This window comes from Anarhichas minor, unplaced genomic scaffold (assembly GCF_050575085.1).
Source record: "Anarhichas minor isolate MPS153535 unplaced genomic scaffold, ASM5057508v1 ptg000055l, whole genome shotgun sequence".
NCBI lineage: Eukaryota > Metazoa > Chordata > Actinopteri > Perciformes > Anarhichadidae > Anarhichas > Anarhichas minor.
The window spans coordinates 3,935,930-3,959,271 of record NW_027466501.1 but is presented as its reverse complement, the minus strand read 5'-3'; the positions used below and the strand labels follow the sequence as shown (position 1 = coordinate 3,959,271).

Sequence of the window (23,342 nt, the reverse complement as noted above, 5' to 3'; positions counted from 1 at the left end):
TGCAAGTAGTACTCTGGGGCCCTTAAAAAAACAAACAGGTTTACTGTGTGGCAATTTAGTGCCCCTCTTGAGCTAATAGGCCTTTCAACTGACATGATAAGGGCCCTAAAGTGTCACTGCTTTCTTACTTGAATTTGAGACTGTCTTGAAGAGTGGTCCTGTTTCAAAATCTGAATCCAAGACTTTTACTTTCTCAAAGTATTTTTAGCTTACAAAGAGGCCCAGCAGCTCATTCTGGCCTCCAGGCAGGTGAATCTGGCCACAAAGTGACAGTGATTTCTGTGAATGGTCCTATACATTAACTGTTTAGTTTTTCAAATGTGACTTCAATGTTTTTTCAAAGCTGCAAGCACCACAAAATTCCCAAATTATACTTTGATGTAGCCCAAGTAGTTATGTTTTAATATTATATTATTTGGGGACTGACCTCCTCTTAAACTACAGTTTATAATATCAAAAATATATATGATAATGTAAACATCTGATGTTATATTGTCATGGATATGGGAAATCTGGCTTAACTGTACTATATTGCATTCTCTGTTCGTCCTTGTACAAATCAAACAAAATAGGGTGTACTGTCTCTTTAAGGGCTGTCACTGCTCGCGCCTTGCTAGCCTCCCGCTGCTTGTTATTTTCTGCAACAAGATGGCTGTCGTTCCTGAGAGCAGAGTCCTCACTTTCAGCGTTTTTAAATGGAGCTCTTACTCCTCTACATATTTACCCGAGTGAGTAACGCACATGTTAGCTGGCCTGGCGTATGCATTAGGTTTTGTGGACACAAGTGGACTTTTATCGCTTCAATGCAACAATGTTTCTCCCAGCCGGCCCGACTGGCCTAGCTCGTCTGTTATCCGAGCCAGCAAACGTTAGCTTTGTTAGTGGCGGTAGGGGCGTTTGGGATTTATACGGTGTCGCCCCATGGTGATGTTGATCATTTCAAGCATTTATGGTACCATATGAAGGATTGTATGTCTGAGGAGACGACAATGAGATATCGCTCTGGAACGTGTAACGAGTCATTTCGATCATTCAACAGATAACAATTAGTCTCTTGTGCACTGCCCCTCTGTTAAAGGCACACTTTGTTTACACCAGTTATCTATTTTCTCCTCTTGAGAAGAGCATGTTTTGGATCAGCAGCCTTCATTACTTTGACCTGCCACTAGTTCAGAATATTAAAACACTACCGCATTTTCTGAATTTTATGCAGCAATGTGCGGTCAGGCACCCGATGTAAAAACCGAGAGTCCCCGTCAGCTCCCTCTACTTCAGAGCTAAAGTAACTAGCTGCTGTTATCTAACCAAAGAGCTCAGCTTTAGCAGCAATAGCTAATCAGCTCGTCTGCCGGATACTTCTTATTTGTGTTGTGAAACGAACGGTTTACGGGTGGCATACACAAAAACACTGGAAATGTTACAATTTACAAGAGAAGTCACGCATAGTTTCAGAGCCTGTTGCTGGTTCAACACTCTCACAGACACAGGTTAGCTGTAGCTAGCTAACAACAACTGTCTCTTAGCTCATATGAACTTAACTGTACTAACAAAATGGACTCATTTGATTTAGCTGGCCTGCATAAGTATTGCTATATGGTTCCTTTAGTGTTACAGCTACACACTCAATCACACACACCCATGTTGGTTCTGCCCCATAGCGAATTGTGATTCCTGTCTCATAACTTTGATGGAACATTGTCTGCTGTGTCTCCAGTATTTTGCTGCTGTGATGTCCCACGGGGATAAATAAAGTCTACCTTTCTTTGTGGGTGTTTCTTAGGAATATCTTGGTGGACAAACCTAATGATCAGTCTTCCAGGTGGTCTTCTGAAAGCAACTACCCTCCACAGGTAGGCCCACTGCTGTTTGCTCAAACTGTCCCTTCCCTGGACTTCACTGCTCCAGATGGAGAATGACGGCAGAATTGTCAGTGTGCATTAAGAACAAACTGTGAATTTCAGAGGGGCTTGTGGTTCCTTTGTTTATACTGTTGGTGTATGTGATATCACTATTACAACCAGTTCCCACATCTTTGTCATTGCTTTAGAAGCTCTGTTAGCCTCTCAGGTCATTGACCTTTTGTCATTTGATTGACAGAAAAAAGTCTGGGCTAGTTGACCTCAGACATTTGATGTAAGAGGAGCAGCAGTTTTGAGTGATGCCATTTTTATAATTATGTTAATGATTCAGATAATTAACACGTGCCAATTTACTGTCGTAGGTTATTTATTTACTGGCACTTTGCTTGTGGAAAACTCATCATCAAATAATAAACAGCTCATTAACATGGCTAAGATTTAATAATGAAATTGCCCATCAGGTAGTGAGGCTTTTCTCTGCTTCGGGAGTGTCTGTGTTCCTGCATGATCAGTACCTCCGCCGGTGCCATGCCATTGACCTGAAACCCCATTGGTTGGAAAAAATGTCCCATTCGACCGAAAGCCCACCTGTCCCGAAAACAGACGCCAATTGTTCTGAAGTCCCAATGCTCAACAAACACTATAAACAGAAGCACATGGCTTATTGTTATGCAGAATGATGTCACCAGACCTTCCATGTGGTGATGTTTTTTTTTTACCATGGCATGACATGACCTGCCCTACTCCACCTCTGATAGGCTTACCCTTGTTTTCTTTTCTTACCGTTACTTTTACCAATCTCTCTCCTCATGCCTAAACCTAACCAGCCCAACCAACGCAGGCAACAAGGACTAGCCAGATTGTCTGTTATGGGTGTTGTTAGCGCGATATCTCAAAAAGCTTTAGACAGATTTCAATGTGGGCCAAGGATGGGATTGAGGGAGCATAGGTCCTAATTTATTTATTTTTGGACAAAAAATCATCAGGTACTGAGTAGGACTTTCCTTGACCAAAGACATTTTATGATCGACTAACACTCGTACGATTTTGTCGACTGATCAATCAGGTGATTTAATCGACAGATCTGTTCCTCCACAAATAATTACACAAAAGCACAACTTCAAATCATCAGCTCATACGTTTGTTTGAAATAAGTCATTCAGCATGATAAAAGCACGAAAAGTGATTAATTGACAAAATATATCTCAGGCCACTAAGAGAGGGTGCCCTAGTGCTGAGGGAACATAGGGGCAGAGGGAACTTGGAGTCTGAGGGAACATAGGGGCTGAGGGAACATGGGGGCTGAGGGAACATAGGGGCTGAGGGAACATAGGAGCTGAGGGAACATAGGAGCTGAGGGAACATAGGGGCTGAGGGAACATAGGGGCTGAGTGAACATAGGAACTGAGGGAACATGGGGGCTGAGGGAACATAGGGGCTGAGGGAACTTGGAGTCTGAGGGAACATAGGGGCTGAGGGAACATGGGGGCTGAGGGAACATAGGGGCTGAGGGAACATAGGGGCTGAGGGAACATAGGAGCTGAGGGAACATAGGGGCTGAGTGAACATAGGAACTGAGGGAACATGGGGGCTGAGGGAACATAGGGGCTGAGTGAACATAGGAACTGAGGGAACATGGGGGCTGAGGGAACATAGGGGCTGAGTGAACATAGGAACTGAGGGAACATGGGGGCTGAGGGAACATAGGGGCTGAGTGAACATAGGGGCTGAGTGAACATGGGAACTGAGTGAACATGGGAACTGAGGGAACATAGGAGCTGAGGGAACATAGGGGCTGAGGGAACATAGGAGCTGAGGGAACATAGGGGCTGAGGGAACATAGGAGCTGAGGGAACATAGGAGCTGAGGGAACATAGGTGCTGAGGGAACATAGGGGCTGAGGGAACATAGGAGCTGAGGGAACATAGGTGCTGAGGGAACATAGGGGCTGAGTGAACAGGGAAAAGTTGTTTCTCATCGTGTGTCTTGAACTCATTGACTGACGAGCTGAGTTTGAGGTTAAATCTGAAAGTCTGTGTTGTATGCCAAGAGGAAATGAAACATTTCAAAACAATGGTTAACCACTCACCAGGTTGAACACGCATAAGCATTGACATAATTGACATAAGCAAAAAACAAATACGCAGTATGATTTCATAGGCAGAGTTTTTAATGTTTTATTGTAATTTTTTATCTTAACATATTATTTGCTGAAAACTCAAATTTAGTCATATTTGCAGCAGTCAGACAATTCATTTACAAGTTATTTAACTATTTGCTGTGCATGTCTTGTGTGTTGGTGTTTGCCAGTATCCGTTTTGAAAAGCAACATTGGTATGAGAACTGAAATGCTTAGTTGAGTGAAGCTACAGAATAACTATCAATGTTGAGTCATTCAGATATTTGTACATGCTGATATGTATGTGGCCATTTAATTTTTTTGTCGCTTAATACATCTGGAGCGCAATCAAATAGTACTTAAAAACCAAAAGAAATTCCCTTCTTGAAAAATGTAACCTGTTCTCTACCATCATTGATTTATATTAAATATATATATAAATAGATATTGCATGTCACACTAAACAAGACAGTGAACTTTACTCGGAGAGGGGAGTTGGGTGAAGTTCACTTTAAATCGTAACTTAAACAGCGTAACTTAAACTGTGTTTATTAACGTTGCATCCCAGTCAGATGAATATTGGTGAAGAGGACATGGATTGATGTAATGTATGAGTGAAAACATTGGTGCCTGGGGTTTATTAAACGGCACATTGACTCCATGTTCCCGCCTCTCCACTGGCTCTGGCCTAATGGCCGCTGGTGATTTGTCGGTAGATGTCCTGGCTTGTTAGAGCACCAGTCACTCGTGGATGTGGCTCATAGAATGTGTGTAACTCCACTTACCTGACGCAGTAGATCGACCCCGCTGTGGCTATTATAATGAGATAACAAGCAAATCAGTTGACGGCGGCCGGCCTGCCGTAAGTACAGGCAGCTTCCCGCAGACCTCCACGCACGGATGGAATCATAACTCTGCTCTTTGCCATCAGTCTGTTTCATGACACCTGTCTTCTTCTCTCTTCAGTTTTTAATCTTGAAATTGGAAAGGCCGGCAATTGTTCAGAGCATCACCTTTGGGAAGTATGAGAAGACTCACGTGTGCAACCTCAAGAAGTTTAAAGTGTTTGGTGGGATGAGTGAAGAAAACATGACAGAGCTTTTGTCCAGGTGAGATGTTAAGCCAGTTCATTTTTTTGTGTGATTATTGCAGTTTGATGCAGTTTCATTGTCAAATTACAATGCCATTTGTAGCATTGTTTTCTTATCTTTTGAGAGAACTTTTGATTGTTTGAAGCTTGTTGGGGGTGATAGACAGCCTGTGACCCATTGGCTATAAAGTTAGTGGTGAAAGTAGACCGGTTTGGTCTGAACACAGCACTGGGAAGAGGGGACAGCAAACCCACATCAACCTGTCAACAAGAAACCACATCTGCTAATGTTTAGCTCAACTTAAACAACAGTTGGTTATGTAAGTTTTTGCTAACATGTTTAAACGCAGAGAGCTCTATATGAAGCCATGGAGGTTGGGGTAGTAGTACCGACAAGAACGCAAATCTACTTTCACCACTGAATAAAGTACTTTATAATGTTTTCCCTATCGGTTGCGTTCCTTCAGTCATGGTGGGCTGTTGGTGACACAGCAATACCGCTAAATATGGGCTGTGATTATCACTTAATGCCAGGGGATCCGTACTCTGTATTGGGATACCATGACTTAAGGTATCGCAATCTGGAGGAAAAAGTTTGGTCAGAGCATCCCCAAAAATGTTATGGGAATTGGGCAGAATTGGTTGACTTTGAATTCAATTCTTGTGATAACAAGATCACAAACTGCTGGACGAGCTGTATTGTGGGAAAGTAGAAGAAACAACTCCTTGTGCTTTTTAATTGATACTGGGTTTATTTTTCCTCAATACCGTACAGTAAATTGAAAGTGAAACACATGCAATAAGCCCAGGAAAGTTATCTTAATGGGTGATTCACTAAATCCAGTTTCCCTCCATTACCAGACTGCCTGTTTGTTAAACAAGAAGAGGACAGATTATAGCTGCCAAACAAAGTTTGGTTAATAGCCAGATTTAGATGACTATCCAAACGGTACCGGCATATGGATGCAGTTGGCATCTCAACCACTAATGTGATTTGTGAAACCGCTGCGTCATCTCTGCTCTTTCTTTCTTTCTCTCTCTCTCTTCCAGTGGCCTTAAGAACGACTACAACAAGGAAACGTTCACCTTAAAGCACAAGATCGATGAGCAGATGTTTCCCTGCAGATTTGTCAAAATAGGTGAGAGCTGCTGTGGTTTGTCGAGTGTCTGTGGTTTTCAGAAGAGCCTTGATATAACTGTGGGCCCCAGGGCTCCGGACGTTTTTGGAGGGCCTTCACAATACTCCATGGCAACATGAATTCAGACCCCCCCCCCCCTCAACGGACAGCGACAAAAAGTGAATGTAGTGCCCTCTTAATCAAGTCTGAAACTCAACAATATAACGCAATGCATCAGCAATAAGTCTAGACAGACTCAAGACGGCCTGTGTGAACAGCTGCAACATGAGAAAATCAGTCTCCTCAATTAAAAACTAGCAAAGAACCGGTTTTTAAAACTGTTGAAACTGGCTGTTGTCTTACCTTCAGAGGTGCTTTCTCTTTGTAAGTGTAATTAAGTAAGCTACAATCATATTATTCTTAGCCTATTTGTCTGAGTTGTTTTCCTGAATTGTCTTCCAGCTTTGAGGTGGTCAAAATGTGAAAGTATGTTTGCCCGTATGGAGTTATAGATACGAGAGAAAGCAAAATGAAAATGCCCCCTGAGCTGCACGCTGTCGTAGTCCTGCTTGTTGGATGTGTGGTGCTGTCCATGGTGCTGATCATGACACCGTCGCTGTTTTAGTGACTTAGTTCTGCACTAATAACTGATCCCACTTGGACTGGTTGTGTATGAATAGTAAGGTTTAATAGTGGGGTGAGACTACACCTCTTTGGCATACATTGACATCAGGGCAAACTGAATTTTAAGTGTTATCGTTAACATCCACATTAATTGTCGCCCAATATTGTTCATGGCTCCAGTAGTGCTAATATTATAATGTATATTTCAAAACATTTTTTTAGCTCATGTCTGGTGAGGCCCCTGGTACTACATAATGGCGCCATTGCTGGTTTGTGTTGGTAAAAAGATACACGGCTAACATGTCTGTCTTTTGACACACGGTTTTCCTCTCTCTCCATCTTCTCTTGCTCCGTGTCTCAGTGCCTCTGATGTCTTGGGGTCCTAGTTTTAATTTCAGCATCTGGTACATTGAGCTGCACGGTATCGAAGATCCCGATGTGGTGCAGCCTTGCCTTAACTGGTACAGCAAGGTAAGTACCCGGTGGCATAGAGACTTGGGCTCGGGCTGAAAGAGTGGATAACAGATCCAGCAGGCCTGAATCTGTAGTTGGATGGATTAATCAGCTGGCAGGAGAACATGTAACTCTGAGGTGTCCCTTTAACACAGACACCTGCAGTTTCTTTCATCAAACCAGTGTGAAAACATTGAATTTGCTCAACAGCAGAAACACATTAATAGAAGAGTTTAACTTGTCATCCCATGATCCCAATTGCAGTCGCTTTTCAATTTAGCTGATCAAGATGAACGAAGTCTGAACTCCTTCATGTAATTTATTGAGACCAGAATCACTGCATCATTACAAATCTCAGTTTGACCCCAGTTTGTATTGGGCAACACTTTACAAGCAATTATTAACTTCAGGCAAAATAAATGCAAACGTCTTATCTTCTTATGCCCATAAAACGTAATGTTTTGAGTGGGATCAAATTTCAGGCCAACACCTCACTAACAGCCTCGTGGCTCTAATGGAAGTGGCTTTACTGGGGCTAGGTGTTGATATTTTTATGCCGATGCAAGAACAATTCCTTTTTTATCAATAGCCCAAATATGTTTGTTTTGACTGATTGTTCTTTTTCAATTAGCAAGGGTTAAGATTAGCAGGGGCTAAATTCCAAATTCAGAGCACTAAATGATCAAAACATTTTATTTATTGGTTTATTTGATAAGGGACAGTGCACATTAATACAAACACTGCTGTAAGTGTGCCAGAGTTAGCCAATAGGCTTATTTTTCATCTGTAGTCTATCTATGTAAAGATATAGTGGAGTAGACTGTAAATAAGAAGTGGACATTGTGGCTGTGACGTCACCCATTGTTCCTTTAGACGACAAAGACTTTTGAAGGGTTCGAGTTCGAGTTCGGCATTTTGGCCAGAGCATCTTGGTTTTTGGCCCTTGCCAAATTGCCTGTGCTTCATTTATGTAGCCGGTCCAGCCACATTTGCATGTTGATGCATGTTAGTACCAATGTGTGAGTGCGCTCCACTAGCTAGCTAATCGTCACCAGTCCTCACTGCTCTCATACGGCGATTACAGCTGATAACGCCGCCCCGACCCACTGCATTGAGCTGCCAGCTCAGCTGTCATGTTGAGAGCCGTGTGCAAGCAATCATAGTTATGCTCTGTATTTGGAATTTAGCACCTTTAAATTCATCAGTGCCGTCTGAAAGGATAAATAAGCTTTTTGAACTAAGCTTTCGGTGTTAATAAATGTCACCTCAGTTTAAATGGGACTGTTGTTTGAGTGAACTGCTCCAGACACGTTGTGGCTAACAGCTGTGGGTTGTGCTTGTGCAGTGATTTCAGCCTATCGCTGTTCTATATCTCTGCCTATATCTCTTTCCTCTCCATTGTTCCCTCGCAGTACAGAGAACAGGAAGCCATCCGCCTTTGCCTCAAGCACTTCCGACAGCATAACTACACAGAGGCCTTTGAGTCGCTGCAGAAGAAGACCCGGATAGCACTGGAGCACCCGATGCTCACCCACCTGCACGACCGGCTGGTGCTGCAAGGAGACTTCGACGCCTGCGAGGAGCTCATAGACAAAGCTGTGAAAGGTATCGTGCTCTGCCTGATGGATCTAGAGTAAAGACGACTTGGTCTTTATTTAGATTTTTCAGTGGTACCTTAATCTTCTTTATTTCTGCCTGGTTTCTGCTTGCGTTGATGGTGATCTTTGCCGTATTCGATCCTCTTCTCTCCTCGCTAGACGGTTTGTTTAACCAGTATATCAGCCAGCAGGAGTACAAGCCCCGGTGGAGTCAGATCATCCCGAAATGCAACAAAGGTACAAGCGCCCAAGAAGTCAACCGAGACGACATGAACAGTGAGACCATCTCTTCAAGTGGGATTTATTCCCCCATTTGTTGATCAAACATTTGACATACTGTGAAAGTGGCCTCGTAACTAAAGCCCTGCTTCCCTCTGCTCCTCCCATCGTCCCATTCTCCACAATCCCCTCTCTCACTTTCCTCCGCGTCATCTCTCACCTCCCACGCTCACACGCCACCCTTTGTCTCCTCCCCCCTCTCCTCTTCGCAGGTGACGGCGACGACAACAGGCCCGGGATGAGGGGAGGACATCAAATGGTGATTGACGTCCAGACCGGTGAGACCCACGCAGCCAGTGTTATGACTCATATCCTCCTACTCAGACTCCATTACCGCTTAATGAAATGGACCCTCCCTCCCTGTCCCCTCCCCCTCCAGCCCTTTCTCCTCCAAAGTAAACTGGCCTGAGGGCATTTCTCGTCTAAGAGCACATGAATCACAACTTATTTTGACAGACACACAGCTATTTTTTTTTTCTGTCTGTCGGCGAATTTCCCCGCCGGCCATCTGAAAATCAAAAGCCTGCATTGTGTGTGTGTGTGTGTGTGTGAGGAGCAGTGATGCGCTGTCTGCAGCTAGTGTCAGAGCTGAGAGAAGGCCTTGCATCCCTCTGGTCTGTGTCTCGATTTATGTGTCACCAGTCCTGTCCCGACCCTTTTCACATCTGCTCTGAATCTCATAGAGATCCTGAGCAATCTCGTAACCCATCGGCTATCGGTCTGACGACTATTTGTCCTCTGGGGGCAACGGCTGATGTTTTGGGGGTTCCTTAAATCCAGACCAAGACCTCCTCTTCCATGTGCCGGTCATTGTTTACAGTCCGATTACAGTCCGTTTTGAGCTTCAATGCTGATGCATTTTAAAAAGAGAATACAAAGCTAAATCATCGTCAGGCCCATGGGTTCCCAGATTGCATTTCAGCCAATGCGTTCCTCCTCCTTTGCTCTCCAACACGGACTGTTTACATCAATTCAACCAAAGCGTGCTCGAACAATTTTGGTCAATGCTACTCGGACTACAACGGAAACCCGAGTGCTTCCAATAACAAAATATTGTGCCATTGCATCCAGGTTCTGCGTTGATATGCAGAACCTGTTTATAGAGCTTTGATCCTGGTTATCTTCCGTTTTGATTGTCATGGAGCTAGCTAACAAACCTGTGGCTGTATTAACACATAGCTTTTGTGTTAAAAACAAGTCCTGTCACTTTTACTCAAGATCCTGATCTCAAGCCTCAACAATAATGTCCTCATATTGAGTTAATAATTATAGATCATGATCTCATGCTGAAATGCTGCGTCATTCACAGTTAGACAATATAATAGAGTTTCTGGCCTTTTTAATCTAAGCCACGCATATCCGGTCATATGATGCAGGTCCTTTTTCAAACTCTAGAGCACACATAAAATCTTCTTTTTTTTTCTCATCCCAAAATCTTCTATTGATCTTTATCAGTTCATTTTGGCTTTCACAACTCATTTTCAGGCCCATGCTTGTTTTTGGAGTTGTAGCAGCAATGGCGCAGCTCATTTCCTCCCACACAAGTTTCAGATACAATCACAACTTCGCACACACACTCCCATGTGCCTGAGCCGCAGTGTCCTGTGTTTGACCCACAGCAGAGACTAGCTAGCTTATCAACAGGAGACACATAGTAAATCACATGTGTCCATACACCACTGCATCCTTGACTGTAAGCAGTTCCCAAATGTGTTTTTAGAATATTTAAAAATGATGATGGGTGGGAAAGTTACATTCGGAACCAGAAAAGGGTTGGATATCCCAAAAAATTAATGCCCCGAGCCGATTGACCGGATTGTGATTGAAACAAGATAATCGTCATAAGATGAACATTGTGACGCATTCCGGTTTGCAGTGATGCTCTTGGTTGGTAAATCTAGCGCACCCCTTCCCTTTTCAGCAGTAAGCTTTCGGCCCACCAATTTAAAAATACTTTTAAAATGTACTAATGTACTGTCAATGAGTAAAGGTGTTAAATAAGCAAGATTTAAAATTTGACCCAAATAGTCCTGATTAGGATTTGCTGTATTGTGTATGCAAGAATAATTAAACACATTTTTTCTCAGTTATCAGGAAACGTATAAATATGCAATTTACAAATTTGTCTGTAAAAACTGACTCCATGTCAACCCAGCTGACCTTTGGGAGCTTTAAATACTAAGCATAACCTTAATCTGATTGTTCACAATAACTGTGTGACGGTTTCCACTGAGTGCAGGCATGGCAGTGCGCTGGAGTTCAGTCGGCTGCAGGCAGTGCTTTCCAAAGCAGAACGCAAATCCCTGAGAGGAGGTTTAAAGTTTGTCCGCTCGCTTGTTCCCCACAGAGACAGTCTACCTGTTTGGGGGCTGGGACGGCACACAGGACCTGGCTGACTTCTGGGCTTACAGTGTTCAGGAGAACCAGTGGTCCTGCATCTCCAGAGACACGGAGAAAGAGGTGAGTGGGGTCATAAAACATTTTGTCAAAAAGAACTCTGATGGTTATTTACAAGAGACACTATGAGCTATGTCTGTCCCCTGTGTACCACTCAGAGCGGTCCCAGTGCCCGCTCGTGCCACAAGATGTGCATCGACTCCCAGCGGCGTCAGATCTACACGCTGGGCCGGTACCTGGACTCCAGCGTCAGGAACAGCAAGTCCCTGAAGAGCGACTTCTACCGCTACGACATCGACGCCAACACCTGGACGCTACTCAGCGAGGACACGTCCGCGGACGGCGGACCAAAGCTAGTGTTTGACCACCAGGTAGCTGGAATCCGTCTCTGCTTGCACCTCCCCGACCTCTTATATTTCATTTACACATCCAATCCCATTCAAAGCTTACATTTGTATTTAGCTAGTGAAGGCAACCCTCATTTAGTCAACCCTCAATGATATGAATGGGGTGGACAAAATATTAGAAACACCTCTTAGAATAAAGAAATTATGTAACAGTTATTGTAGTGAGTGACAGAGAGCGAGCTGTACCCACCATGCAGTTCAGCATTGTAACAGTTATATATTGTAGTTGGTGACAGAGAACGAGCTGTACAACAAGTTGCATTCAGGCGCAGTATCGATTGCAGGTCATTGTTGTCACTGTAGTAACATGTCAAACAGAGGAAAATAGACTTTAAAAGTGTCATACATTACCCAGCCAAGATCTCATTGTAATCTTCTAGCTCCAGGTGTTGCAAAGTCTTGAAAGGTTTCTAGAAATGCAGCCTTTCTTTTGCAAAAAACTGAAGCTGTTTTTGTTTCAAAACAGATTTCAGTGGAATCTCGGATTGTTTTCTTCAAGACGGACTTTTGTAAAAAGCGCCAAGCATTCATTAATTAACTGGATAAAGTCGATGCTTAACTCTCACACTTCCTGTTTCCTCCGTCTCCTGTCCCCCGCCCTCCAGATGTGCATGGACTCGGAGAAGCACATGATCTACACATTTGGCGGTCGCATCCTGACGTGTAACGGCAGCGTGGAGGACAGTCGGACGTCGGAGCCGCAGTTCAGCGGCCTGTACACCTACCACTGTCAGGCCGGAACATGGAGCCTCCTGCGGGAAGACTCGTGCAACGCGGGGCCAGAGGACGTCCAGTCCCGCATCGGGCACTGCATGCTCTTCCACACCGTGAGTCCAGAGTTCACATTTTGGGTTAATTTCTATTGCTGTTGGAAAAATCCAGCCAGCTCAAATCAAATAAGACACAGTTAACGTGGATGCTAATTCTCCGTTTTTGTCTCTTCTGTTTCCTACAGAGAAACCGCTGCCTGTACGTGTTTGGAGGTCAGAGGTCAAAGACGTACCTCAATGATTTCTTCAGCTACGATGTGGACGGAGACCACGTGGAGATCATATCTGATGGCACCAAGAAGGACTCAGGCATGGGTAAGTACACCATTTATATTTATAAAGTCTCACTTCTATAAAGAAACGGGTTGTTCTGGCAATCTGAAATTGTTCTTTTATTTAAAAAAACAGCTTCCACTATTATTTCTTATGCACACGCTCACACTGTTGACAGGTTGATTTTCACCAAAGAGTGCTTCTCTGCTAACTCATCGGAGAAGTGTAACGTGATGGGAGGAAATGCCAGAGCAGCAAAAGTGTTTTGCACTCATACTGCTCAGATTCTGAGTCACTTGCTCTCAGAGCGGGCTGCAGGGTGTGCACCTTTTCTGCACGGATGGGTTCAGATACAGTCTGCTATAATATTAGTAGGATTATACTGCATAAACACAAAAACACACACACAGGACTCCAGACTGTGACCAATAAGTCTAATTATGTGACTATTTCTGAAGACACTGCGGCTAAATCTGATCTAAATATTAACCAGGAGCACCAGTGCTACTTGAGAATAAATGAATTCCATCACAGTTGGACCAGTTCAATTCATATGAAGGAGTAGCACATAAGACTCCACTGCACAATATTATTAGTTGGTGTCTTTGTTTAAAAAAAAAAGCATTTGACTTCATTATTGTTTTGAGACAGACTCCTCCTCCTCAAACACAGCATAAGCAGACCCTCTGTCTGCCCACCGCTCACTTCCCTGTCCTGCCGGAGCCAGAGGCAAGGAAAGAGAGAGAAGCTGAACAATTCAAATGCGTGCACGGGTAAAAGGGAGCAAGAAAGAACAGAATGTGTCTTGGCAGGAAAGAAGCACAAACTGTTCTCTCTTCCGCTCTCGGTCTCATAATCAGTCTCGCGTGTTGACGTGTGCCGTGGCTCAGCAGCAGCAGCAGCAGCAGCAGCAGCAGCACCTCGCCACGTCACTCTTTACACCTTGACCTGTAACCCAAGCTGGGAGCTCTCAGATTAAGCTCATTTAGTTGATATTACTTTAATGAATACATCTTTGACTGTTTCCCCGCAGTGACATTTGAAGTCTAGTCTATATATATATATATATATATATAGTATTAAACTGGTCAGAGATCTGCCATCAAACAGCTCGGTCTCCGTTTAGGCTTTGGATGTGAATCTGTTGAACCAAGCTGTGCTTCACTTTTGAACACATTTATTTGACATAAGATGAGGCTAGACTAGATACAGTAATAGGTTTCAAATATACATATATATATATTGCTGAGGCCAGTCAGCTGTGCTCAGCAATACATCTGTTAGATTGTGTGTTATGTATAATCCAACTGACTGACTAAGTTTGATTGTATAGAAACACAACAATGCAGCCATATTGGAGAAAATAATTGCTGTGTGAGCCATAACATACCAGGGTTTGGCTATGTGCCAAAAATCTTCTATCCTGATATAGGTCATTTCATATCTCGCTATATATCACAATATAACATAGATATAAATAGTCCGTGTTCTAACCACGAGGTAAAGCCTGTTTTTTGTTGACGGACAATAAATGAACAAATTGAATAATCCTCCAGCCTTCAAACGCACACTATTTACATTTGATTGAGGCTTTCAGTTCCAGGAATGCTGCAAGTGTTAATCTACACAGGAAATTGATCCATCACCCATCGGGTTGAATTTGCATGCTGTTCAGTCTCTCTCTGCCGCGCCTTGTTGCCATGGCGCCCTGTTGCTGTGTTACAGAGTAGCTTTCTTTACTTCCTTAAACTTGGCTTTTTGTTTGGTGGAGAAGGAAGTTTTACTATTATTGGCACTTGTCAAACTCATCATCGCGCTCTTATCTCCGCTGAATCAGCTGGACGAGGAAGTGTTGTTATTTTTACGAGCTGAACTCGGTGTTGATTCACGGTTGCCATTGTTGCCGCCACAGTGCCGATGACGGGCTTCACCCAGAGAGCCACCATCGACCCCGAGCTCAACGAGATCCACGTGCTGTCGGGCCTCAGCAAAGACAAGGACAAGCGCGAGGAGAACGTCCGCAACTCCTTCTGGATCTACGACATCGCCCGCAACAACTGGTAGGAGAGGGAATGGACCCCCCACACACACACACACACACATACACACACATACACACACACACACACATACACACACTGCGCAGCAGTAAAGTTCCTGTGATCGTCACCACAGCCAGCGCACTCACCGGAAATACTTTCTCACACAGCAGCTCTTTGTAGCCGAGATCTTCACCACAGCAGAGAGCATGCATGCAAACACAACACTCTTCGAATATTTTGACACAAGTAATCACACATCGACGCCTTTCCTGACCTCTTCACATGAGGGAACGGCCTGTTCCCTGTGTGTGTGTTTCTGAATGTGAAAGTGTGTGTGCGTGCGAGTGCTGTATTTGCACGTCATGTTTGGATCAGTGGTGGGGAAAGAACAGGATATCAGGCTGCAGCCTCACTGTTCCAGTGCATTGATTTAAGTAGCTGTTCTTGTGCTCAATGTCCGGTGAAATAAGTCAATGAGACACGTGTGCTTGTTTCTGTCTACAAGGTGGGGGGGGGGGGGGGGGGTGTGTGGTGTATGTGTGTGTGTGTGTGTATGTGCAGCGTACTGTATTTGTTGAGCAGCTTTTCCTCGAGGGCTTGAGGAAGTGTTTAGTCTTTCGTCACTAATGTAAACTTGCTTCCTCCTCTTTATTCCCGTGTGTGTGTGTGTGTGTGTGTGTGTGTTTTCTCCTTCCTGCTCAGGTCGTGTGTGTACAAGAACGACCAGGCAGTGAAAGAAAACCCAAGCAAGGCTCTGCAGGAGGAGGAGCCGTGTCCACGCTTTGCACACCAGCTGGTCTACGATGAGATGCACAAGGTAACACACACAGCTGAGACCTGCGCACATTCTTATTCGGTACGCTGTCGCACACGATCTCATGAGGAACACTCCAGAGCACTTTTTAATGGCGAGCTGCACCTGGATCGCCTTCTTGGTCACAGCTGTCAATATTTAACCCTTTGAACCCCAAAACCAGCCAGTGAGATTGAAAAACATGTTTTCTTTAATCAACAGCTGTTTATCACAGCCAGAAGCTGTACAAACGTCACTATTGTCAGATTTTCATCTGTCCGACGGTCCTTGAACACATAATGTGTGACGAATGCTTCCGTCAATAAAAGCAGCCAAGAACAAAAGCTTAAAATTGTGATATTTTATAAAAGTCTTGCCCGCAATAAACTTTGTACTTTCACCAGATCCCGTAAAAAACATTAATTTCTCAGCTCCTCAGCGTAACTAGGAAGCCATGATTGACTTGGCTGAGACTTGAACAGTCTTGTGATAAGCTTGAAATTTGACCCACCGCTGCCTTTAAAGTCAGAACCACTGAGCCCCAAAAACATGCTATTAGAAGTGAGTTGTTTAAACAATCACAACTGTTTTCCTGCTGGCTTTAAAGTTGTTTATTGCCACATTTGTTTTGCACATTTGTTTTGCCCGGTGCGCATCGTGTACGGTGCGCATCGTAACCGGTGTGTATTTCCTGCGTGTGTTCAGGTGCATTACTTGTTTGGTGGAAACCCCGGGAAGTCTTGTTCTCCCAAGATGCGCCTGGACGACTTCTGGTCCCTCAAACTGTGTCGGCCCTCAAAGGAGTACCTGCTGCGCCACTGCAGATACCTCATCAGGAAATACAGGTCAGGTCCAGCTCTTTTTTTAAATTTCAGCAGCCACTGTCTGCCATCGACACCACCTCATCACATGTGCTGTCTTTGATTCTTATATATTCTGTTATGAGAGTCAATACTGAAGTTATGAAACACATGGGCTATTTCTGACCAGTTCAAATAAAATGATGAGTCACCGTCCTTCTGTCATTTAAATGTGAATAGCTCATTATATATATATATATATAGCATGTGAAGCCTCCATTTTTCCCCCAACATTGGTAACACTTGTGGACACAATGTTGTGTATACAGTATATAGATTGATTGTATAGAATGGTTGTTTGCATGAAATTGTTTAAATTCATCTAAAATCAAAACCATAACAGCGAGAGCTTTCATACTATTTTGGAGCAGAAAGGCGAAGACTGTCTTTCATTATGTAAGGTACGTAACTAAACTAAACTAGCATCATCTTTGAACTGTCAAAAAACAAAACAAAAATGTCATAGTTCAAATAATTTTATTTTTATTTTTATGTTTCTATATTCTTACTTTTGTGTTTATTTATTCAAATTTGATGAAAACGCATGCCCAACATTTTTTTAAAAATGTATGACCCAATTTCAATACTTTCATGAATCGTTATGGTTTATTGAGTTTTATAACCTGCTAGATTAGGTTGTACAGATTTTAGGGAAATAAAGCCTCTGAAGATACTCTTCGAAGAATAACCAATGTAGGCACTGGAGGACCACTGGAGGTAGAATGTAGTTAAAGCCTCATGTTATTTTGCTCATGTTATCGATTGGTGCATCCTCAGCCTGGTTTACAAGAATAAACTTGTGAATGTTTCAAAATATTAGGGACACTATCGGGTCGATCCCAGTAGAAGGTTACATGTTCCCTTAAAACATCCTTACAGAACTTAATCTTATCAGAACAGATGAGATGTAGATTAACAGAAGAAGTTAGATGGATTAAAATAAGTGCTGCAACATGTTTTTTACATTCAGTATATTTAGCGTTGGTTGCTTCAGATGTTGTAGAGGAGTGTAGTCTTTAAATGAAATGAAAAATGTCAGTGGAAAGTATGTCAATGTATGACCTTTGGACTTAGTGATGTAATGTCAAAGAGAGGCCACAGAAACCTGACTACCGAGCAGTGGGATTGTTTCTGCTTTGCTGCCATCTAGTGTTTCCTGGTTGTGACTGCAGTGTTCACTGTGGTGTTCACCGTCCGTGTGTTTTCATTGGCCAGGTTCGAGGAGAAAGCCCAGTCGGAGCCACTGAGCGCGCTCAAATACCTGCAGAACGACCTGTCACTGACGGTGGACCACACTGACCCCGATGAGACCAAAGAGGTACCGGATTCATCATCAGCCTGTACGCTGTTGTGTTATTGGTCTTCAGTGGAGTTTTTTTTTTTTTTTTTTCTGGTGGAGTGAGGAAAAAAGCTAAACATGTGAGCCAAGGTCGAGGAAATGAACCAGAAGGAAAGAGTTTATAAATGTTGAGAGAACAGTTGTGCTCACATCTGTGTGCTGAGTGTTCCAGTGACCTGCTGCAGCAGCAGCGCCATCTGCTGGGGAGGTTTGTTTGTTCACCACACACCGTCTAAACATTTTACCTGTCGTGCTTCAGTTCCAGCTGCTGCCCTCAGCTCTCTTCAAGTCCAGCTCTGACTTCATCCCTCTGGGTAAGAACCTGCTCTCATTCATACAAAAGTGTGTGTGTGTGTGTGTGTGTGTGTGTGTGTGTGTGTGTGTGTGTGTGTGTGTGTGTGTGTGTGTGTGTGTGTGTGTGTGTGTGTGTGTGTGTGTGTGTGTGTGTGTGTGTGTGTGTGTGTGTGTGTGTGTGTGTCCTGATATGAACAAGAATCAGGTTCAGTATTTAGTGTCTCTGAAATAGTTAATAATTTGTTGATTTTAGCAAGTCACCCATAGCGCTTTACTTTTTTACATTCAAAGCTTCTACTGAGGTTTTAGAATGAAGCTTTGAATGTCTGTCGTCATATTTTAGTTGTGGAATGTAACTCAGTACATTTATTCAAGTAATGTACTTAAGTACAATTTTGAGGTACTTGTACTTTACTTGAGTATTTCCATTTCATGTTACTTTATACTACATCTCAGAGGAAATATGTACTTTTACCTTCACTACATTTATTTGACTATATTAGTTACTAGTTCGGCTGCTAAGTAGTATATAGACTAGTTATGATGTATATAAAGTAGATATAAAGTGTCTTTAGCTGAGCGTACATCTATTATTTGAAATGGGCCATTCTGCTAATGGCTATACTTTAACTTCTGGAACTTAAAGTATATGTTAATGCCGATACTTTGGGCTTTTACTGACGGTGGGGAAGTTATAATTGGCGTATGCATGAACCCAGCGTGACACTGGTCTAGCCCTCTTGCCATAATCATGATGGAAGCCCTCCATCTCTTCTTTGACCTTCTGTTTTCTGCCTCTCCTCTCTCAGGTTTCTCAGACGTGGACCAGACGTACGCTCAGCGGACGCAGCTCTTCGACACGCTCGTCAACTTCTTCCCAGACAGCATGACTCCGCCCAAGGGCAACCTGGTCGACCTCATCACACTCTAGCCCCCCCGACACCTTTCCCCTCCCCACTGGAAACCGAATCAACACCCACCCATCCGCACGCCCGGTTGGGACGTAGGAGACAGAGACCAGTTATTTTTCTACTCCTGAATCCGTTTGGTGGGATTAAACATCTGGAACTCCGTCACACTGACTTCCTGCTGCTGCCACGGTCTGCATCGGCCGGTGGTGAGGGTCGGACACACACACACACACACACACACACTAACAGCATTGTGGTATTCGGATATGTGTGAGACTCGACGACCCGAGCTGTTTCTCTTTTCCCTTTGGTTTTTCTCTTGCTGATGAACGTTTCTGGAAGCTCCTCTAAACTCGGCCAAACATCGCTTGTGTTTTTCATCTTCACTTGGAGAGTGAAAACATGATATGCACGCATTTATTTTCAGTCTTTCTTTTTTTTTCATAGACTTTTCCTGTTTTTCGTATTGGATTTGTGCTTCGTACCGATGCCCACACCCACGCACAGCCCCCCACAGGCGTCCATTCACGTGTTTATAGCGAAACATGTGACGTCCGTTCTGGCCAATTATTGCGAAAGTCCAGTTCAAAATTCATCCTCTGTTCTTTTTGGTAACATTTCAGCATCTCCTGCAAGATCCCAAAGTACACTTTCATTTTGGTTCGCTTGCTTCTCTGCAACACGTTCAGCGCCGATTCCTGACGGCCATGCAGAGGCCACAAAGAGGAATGATTCTATGAGATAAAGCTTAATATATATCTAAATATACCTTTATATATTGGTTTGGGTTGTAAAACTGGCTTTTTTCCCCTCATTAGTTAATGGACTTAATTCTAAATGGTGTACAGAATATGTAAATATACATATAGGGATTTTCTTTTTGTTTAATTTTTTTGGGTGTGAATTGAATCGATTCCGTGTTGGATCATGATCTCTCTTGTTCCTCTTTATCTAAAAGTCAGGGTCCCCATACAGCAACTTGCTGGCTCTACATTGAATTACTCGTATTTATTGGGAAGAATTCAAAGCGGTTGGTGTGCGCGTGCGAATGAAGTGCTGGTGCCAGTATTCCAGTTTGACTATTGGAGTGGGGAAAAGGGCATTTTGTGTCAAAGTGTGTTGACCAGATGTTCCTCAGTGTGATGAAATAATCGCTGAGATTTTCCTTTTTTTCCTCCAAAAAATCCCACAAGTCGGCCTGAATACATTTGTGAAGTTACAGCAGAGGCAAAAGGATAGTTTGGATGTTTTGAAGTGTGGTTGTACGAGGTACTTCTCAGAGTCGGTGTATTTCCTGCTGTAGATGGAGTTTGGAGAAACAAACATGAGTTATAGCCGTTATCTCTGCTCTCTTCAAAGCCACCAGACTTCTTTGACAGAAACGGTAGTTTTAGCTCTCAGAACACAGGGTTTGCTGCTCTACCGCTGCCTCCATCAGTTAGTTTGTTTGTGTTTATGTGTGACTTTGGTGTTTTAAAGGGTTAGTTTGGATTTACCAAAGTCACACAATAACACAAAGAAACTAACCAATCAAGGCGGCAGTAGACCAGCAGCTCCTGTGTACGGTCTGGTTCTTCAAACTCCTTCTACTGTAGTAATACACTGACTATGGAGAAGTACCTCATACAACCCCACTTCTAAACATCCACACGGTCCCTTTAAGCAGAACCAGCGTCCTCCATTACAAAACATGACACTAGATGTACTCTCATTAGGAGGAATGTGACACTGCTGATTTGTAGTTGATCTGTGTTTGGTAAAGGAAGAAGTGACGCGGGTTCCCACCAACACAGTAGCTCTGGAATGTCTTTCACACGTTTCCGATAATCCCTCACACATGATGTCAAATATTGGTTGTAGCATCACTAAAAAAAGAATCACGCAAGATCAAAATTTAGGGTAAAAAAAAAAAGGTGTGCTGTTTGAGAGGCCAGTTTTTTACAAAGTTTTCTTCTGTACGAAAAGACGGAAAAAAGTAAGGGTAGTGTTTGAGTTCACCAGCAGACAGTGGAGCTGATGTCGGATACTGCTCTAATGATTCACCCGCTCACATGCGCGTAGTGTTGAAGTTGAAAGGTTTACCTCTGCTGTCAGCCAATCATCACTGGGGGATGTGTGGGGGTCCTTGTTCATTGGTGCTCGCTGCTCTCTCAGTTTGCTCATCTATTGTCTTCCATGACTCCCAGTCGGACGCTGACTGAGGTCGTCGGTCGGGTTGAATCAACACCGATCGTCTCTCCCAGTGCTGCGTTCATAACAAACCGGGCTTCATCGGAACACTACGCCACTCGCTGTCATCTCTGGCACATCTGCTACGACTGTTAAACCTCAATTTGTACATATTTGTGTCCAGGATCAGTGCAATCCCTGCTTATGAGCTTGAAGACAAAAGGACATCATCAACAAAAGAGCTGAATTGGGTCCAACGACCCAAGTCAGTTTATTGGTGAATTGAAACATCTCTTTCATGTTAAACACTACTTTGACTGGAGCGTCACATTTGTAAACGAGTGTAATTCAGGGTTGATTGAACATGATTTATGAGTTTATTGGATGATGATTCACCTTTTATGCTCTTATCTTTGAAGGTACAGGATGGAGCTATCCCAGTCTTTATGCTATGCTAAGCTAACTGCCTGTTGGCGGTAGCTTCATATTTAGCCCACAGGCACGAGAGTGGTGTCGATCTTCTCATCTGATCCTCGGCAAGAAAGCAAATTTTCCAATATTATCTCAACTCCTTCTTTAAGGGAACATGAGTTGTTGCAAAAACAATCAGTGGTATGGTCCTGAAGTGTTGCTTGAGCTTGGAATGGAATATTTTGATGCTTTTACATTGAATGCACTCAATGTGAAATCTCTACCTGGTGAATTCAGCCAAGAGGCCTCACCTCCTCACTTGCTTCGTCCTGCTTTAGATTTCATAAGGTGTTTGTTTACACTACAACGGAGAGCTTCCCATTATGCGCGCTGAAGTTCAACATGTAAAACCTGCGATGTTTGCTGCTCTGCTGATACGCTCTTCATGTCATCGATCCTGCTGGTGTGTTTTCACCGACACTAAGACGAGAGTAGTTATTTCAGACCGGATGGAGCGACAGACTCAACACAAACATCCCTAAATTCATCGGTGGAGGAAAGTAAAACCTGGAACAATTCACCACGATGGAGCAGCACTTCCCCCCCCCCCCAAAAAATGTTTTGTGCTCTTGTTTTGTTGCCGGCGGATGACAATAGCAACGTTCTGAAGCGGAAACGCTGATGTAAAGAAAAACCAGACACCAGAGCAAAAACAAAAATAATGCGTAGATCTGATGAAATGAGAATGCGATGAGAGGACATTATTTATATTTTGACATCATGCTTGCCGTAGCATTTATTTTCATTTTGTGACAGAAGAAAACTGCGTTAAAAAAGACTAATTAAATGCCAAATGCTACTTTTCTTTTTTGCTATTTTGGGGGAAATACGGTCCACACAACAATATTTGATGGATGGAGTGGTATTTTCATTATTATTTTTTTCCATCTTGCCCTTCTCCTGACCCCTGGGTGGGACTCAGGAGTTTTTAAGGCTGGTACTCTCAGATCAGTGAGCACTACTGTGGATACAGTGAATGTGTAGAAAGCCCTGTAGTATTGCATTGTATGTAATGTATATAACGAATAAAGATTGTATTTTGTTCAGGTTTTCGTAACTTCCGTCTCCGTGCTGTGTCTGCAGAACAGGAGAACTGTGGGACCAAAGTGAAAAAACAAACACAGCCTTTTTATTTTCAAATCTGAACAATTAGAACAACATGACCGCCGAGGCGATCGACCATTTACAGCTTCCAGTGTGTCAGACCCCTGTTGTTTGCCTTCAGCAGCAAACAATCCATAAATACATGAAAAATACTGATAATGTACTTTAGTGAAAACATCACAGCTATAATAAAAGTGAAACTGTAGACACACAACGAAAATATATAAAAAAGCAATCAACAGGATGATTGGAGTGCCCAAGGTGATGGATTCACTTGAATATAAGTACATATATATTAACTTCTTAATGGGTTTAAAAGGAAAGAAATAATTCAAACTGAACAGAATCCAAAATGACATTTGCCCAGGTTCT

General features: G+C 43.3%; 1 protein-coding gene across 2 annotated transcripts; it reads left to right on the top strand.

Moving 5' to 3' along the window:
• The first annotated feature begins 608 nt into the window (after positions 1–608).
• Positions 609–22,916, top strand: mkln1 (muskelin 1, intracellular mediator containing kelch motifs). Of its 2 annotated transcripts, none has more exons than XM_076075997.1 (18): positions 609–728; positions 1,781–1,850; positions 4,945–5,087; positions 6,119–6,207; positions 7,172–7,281; positions 8,676–8,868; positions 9,021–9,098; positions 9,353–9,418; positions 11,488–11,600; positions 11,696–11,908; positions 12,550–12,771; positions 12,900–13,029; positions 14,900–15,047; positions 15,732–15,846; positions 16,528–16,667; positions 17,898–18,000; positions 18,281–18,335; positions 19,125–22,916. In XM_076075997.1, the coding sequence occupies exons 1-18, from the start codon at positions 649–651 to the stop codon at positions 19,244–19,246; spliced, it is 2,190 nt and encodes a 729-aa protein (XP_075932112.1). In that variant the 5' UTR covers positions 609–648; the 3' UTR covers positions 19,247–22,916. The 2 variants fall into 2 exon arrangements, with proteins under 2 accessions (XP_075932112.1, XP_075932111.1); XM_076075996.1 differs by having other exon boundaries at positions 9,021–9,137.
• Positions 22,917–23,342: the final 426 nt, after the last annotated feature.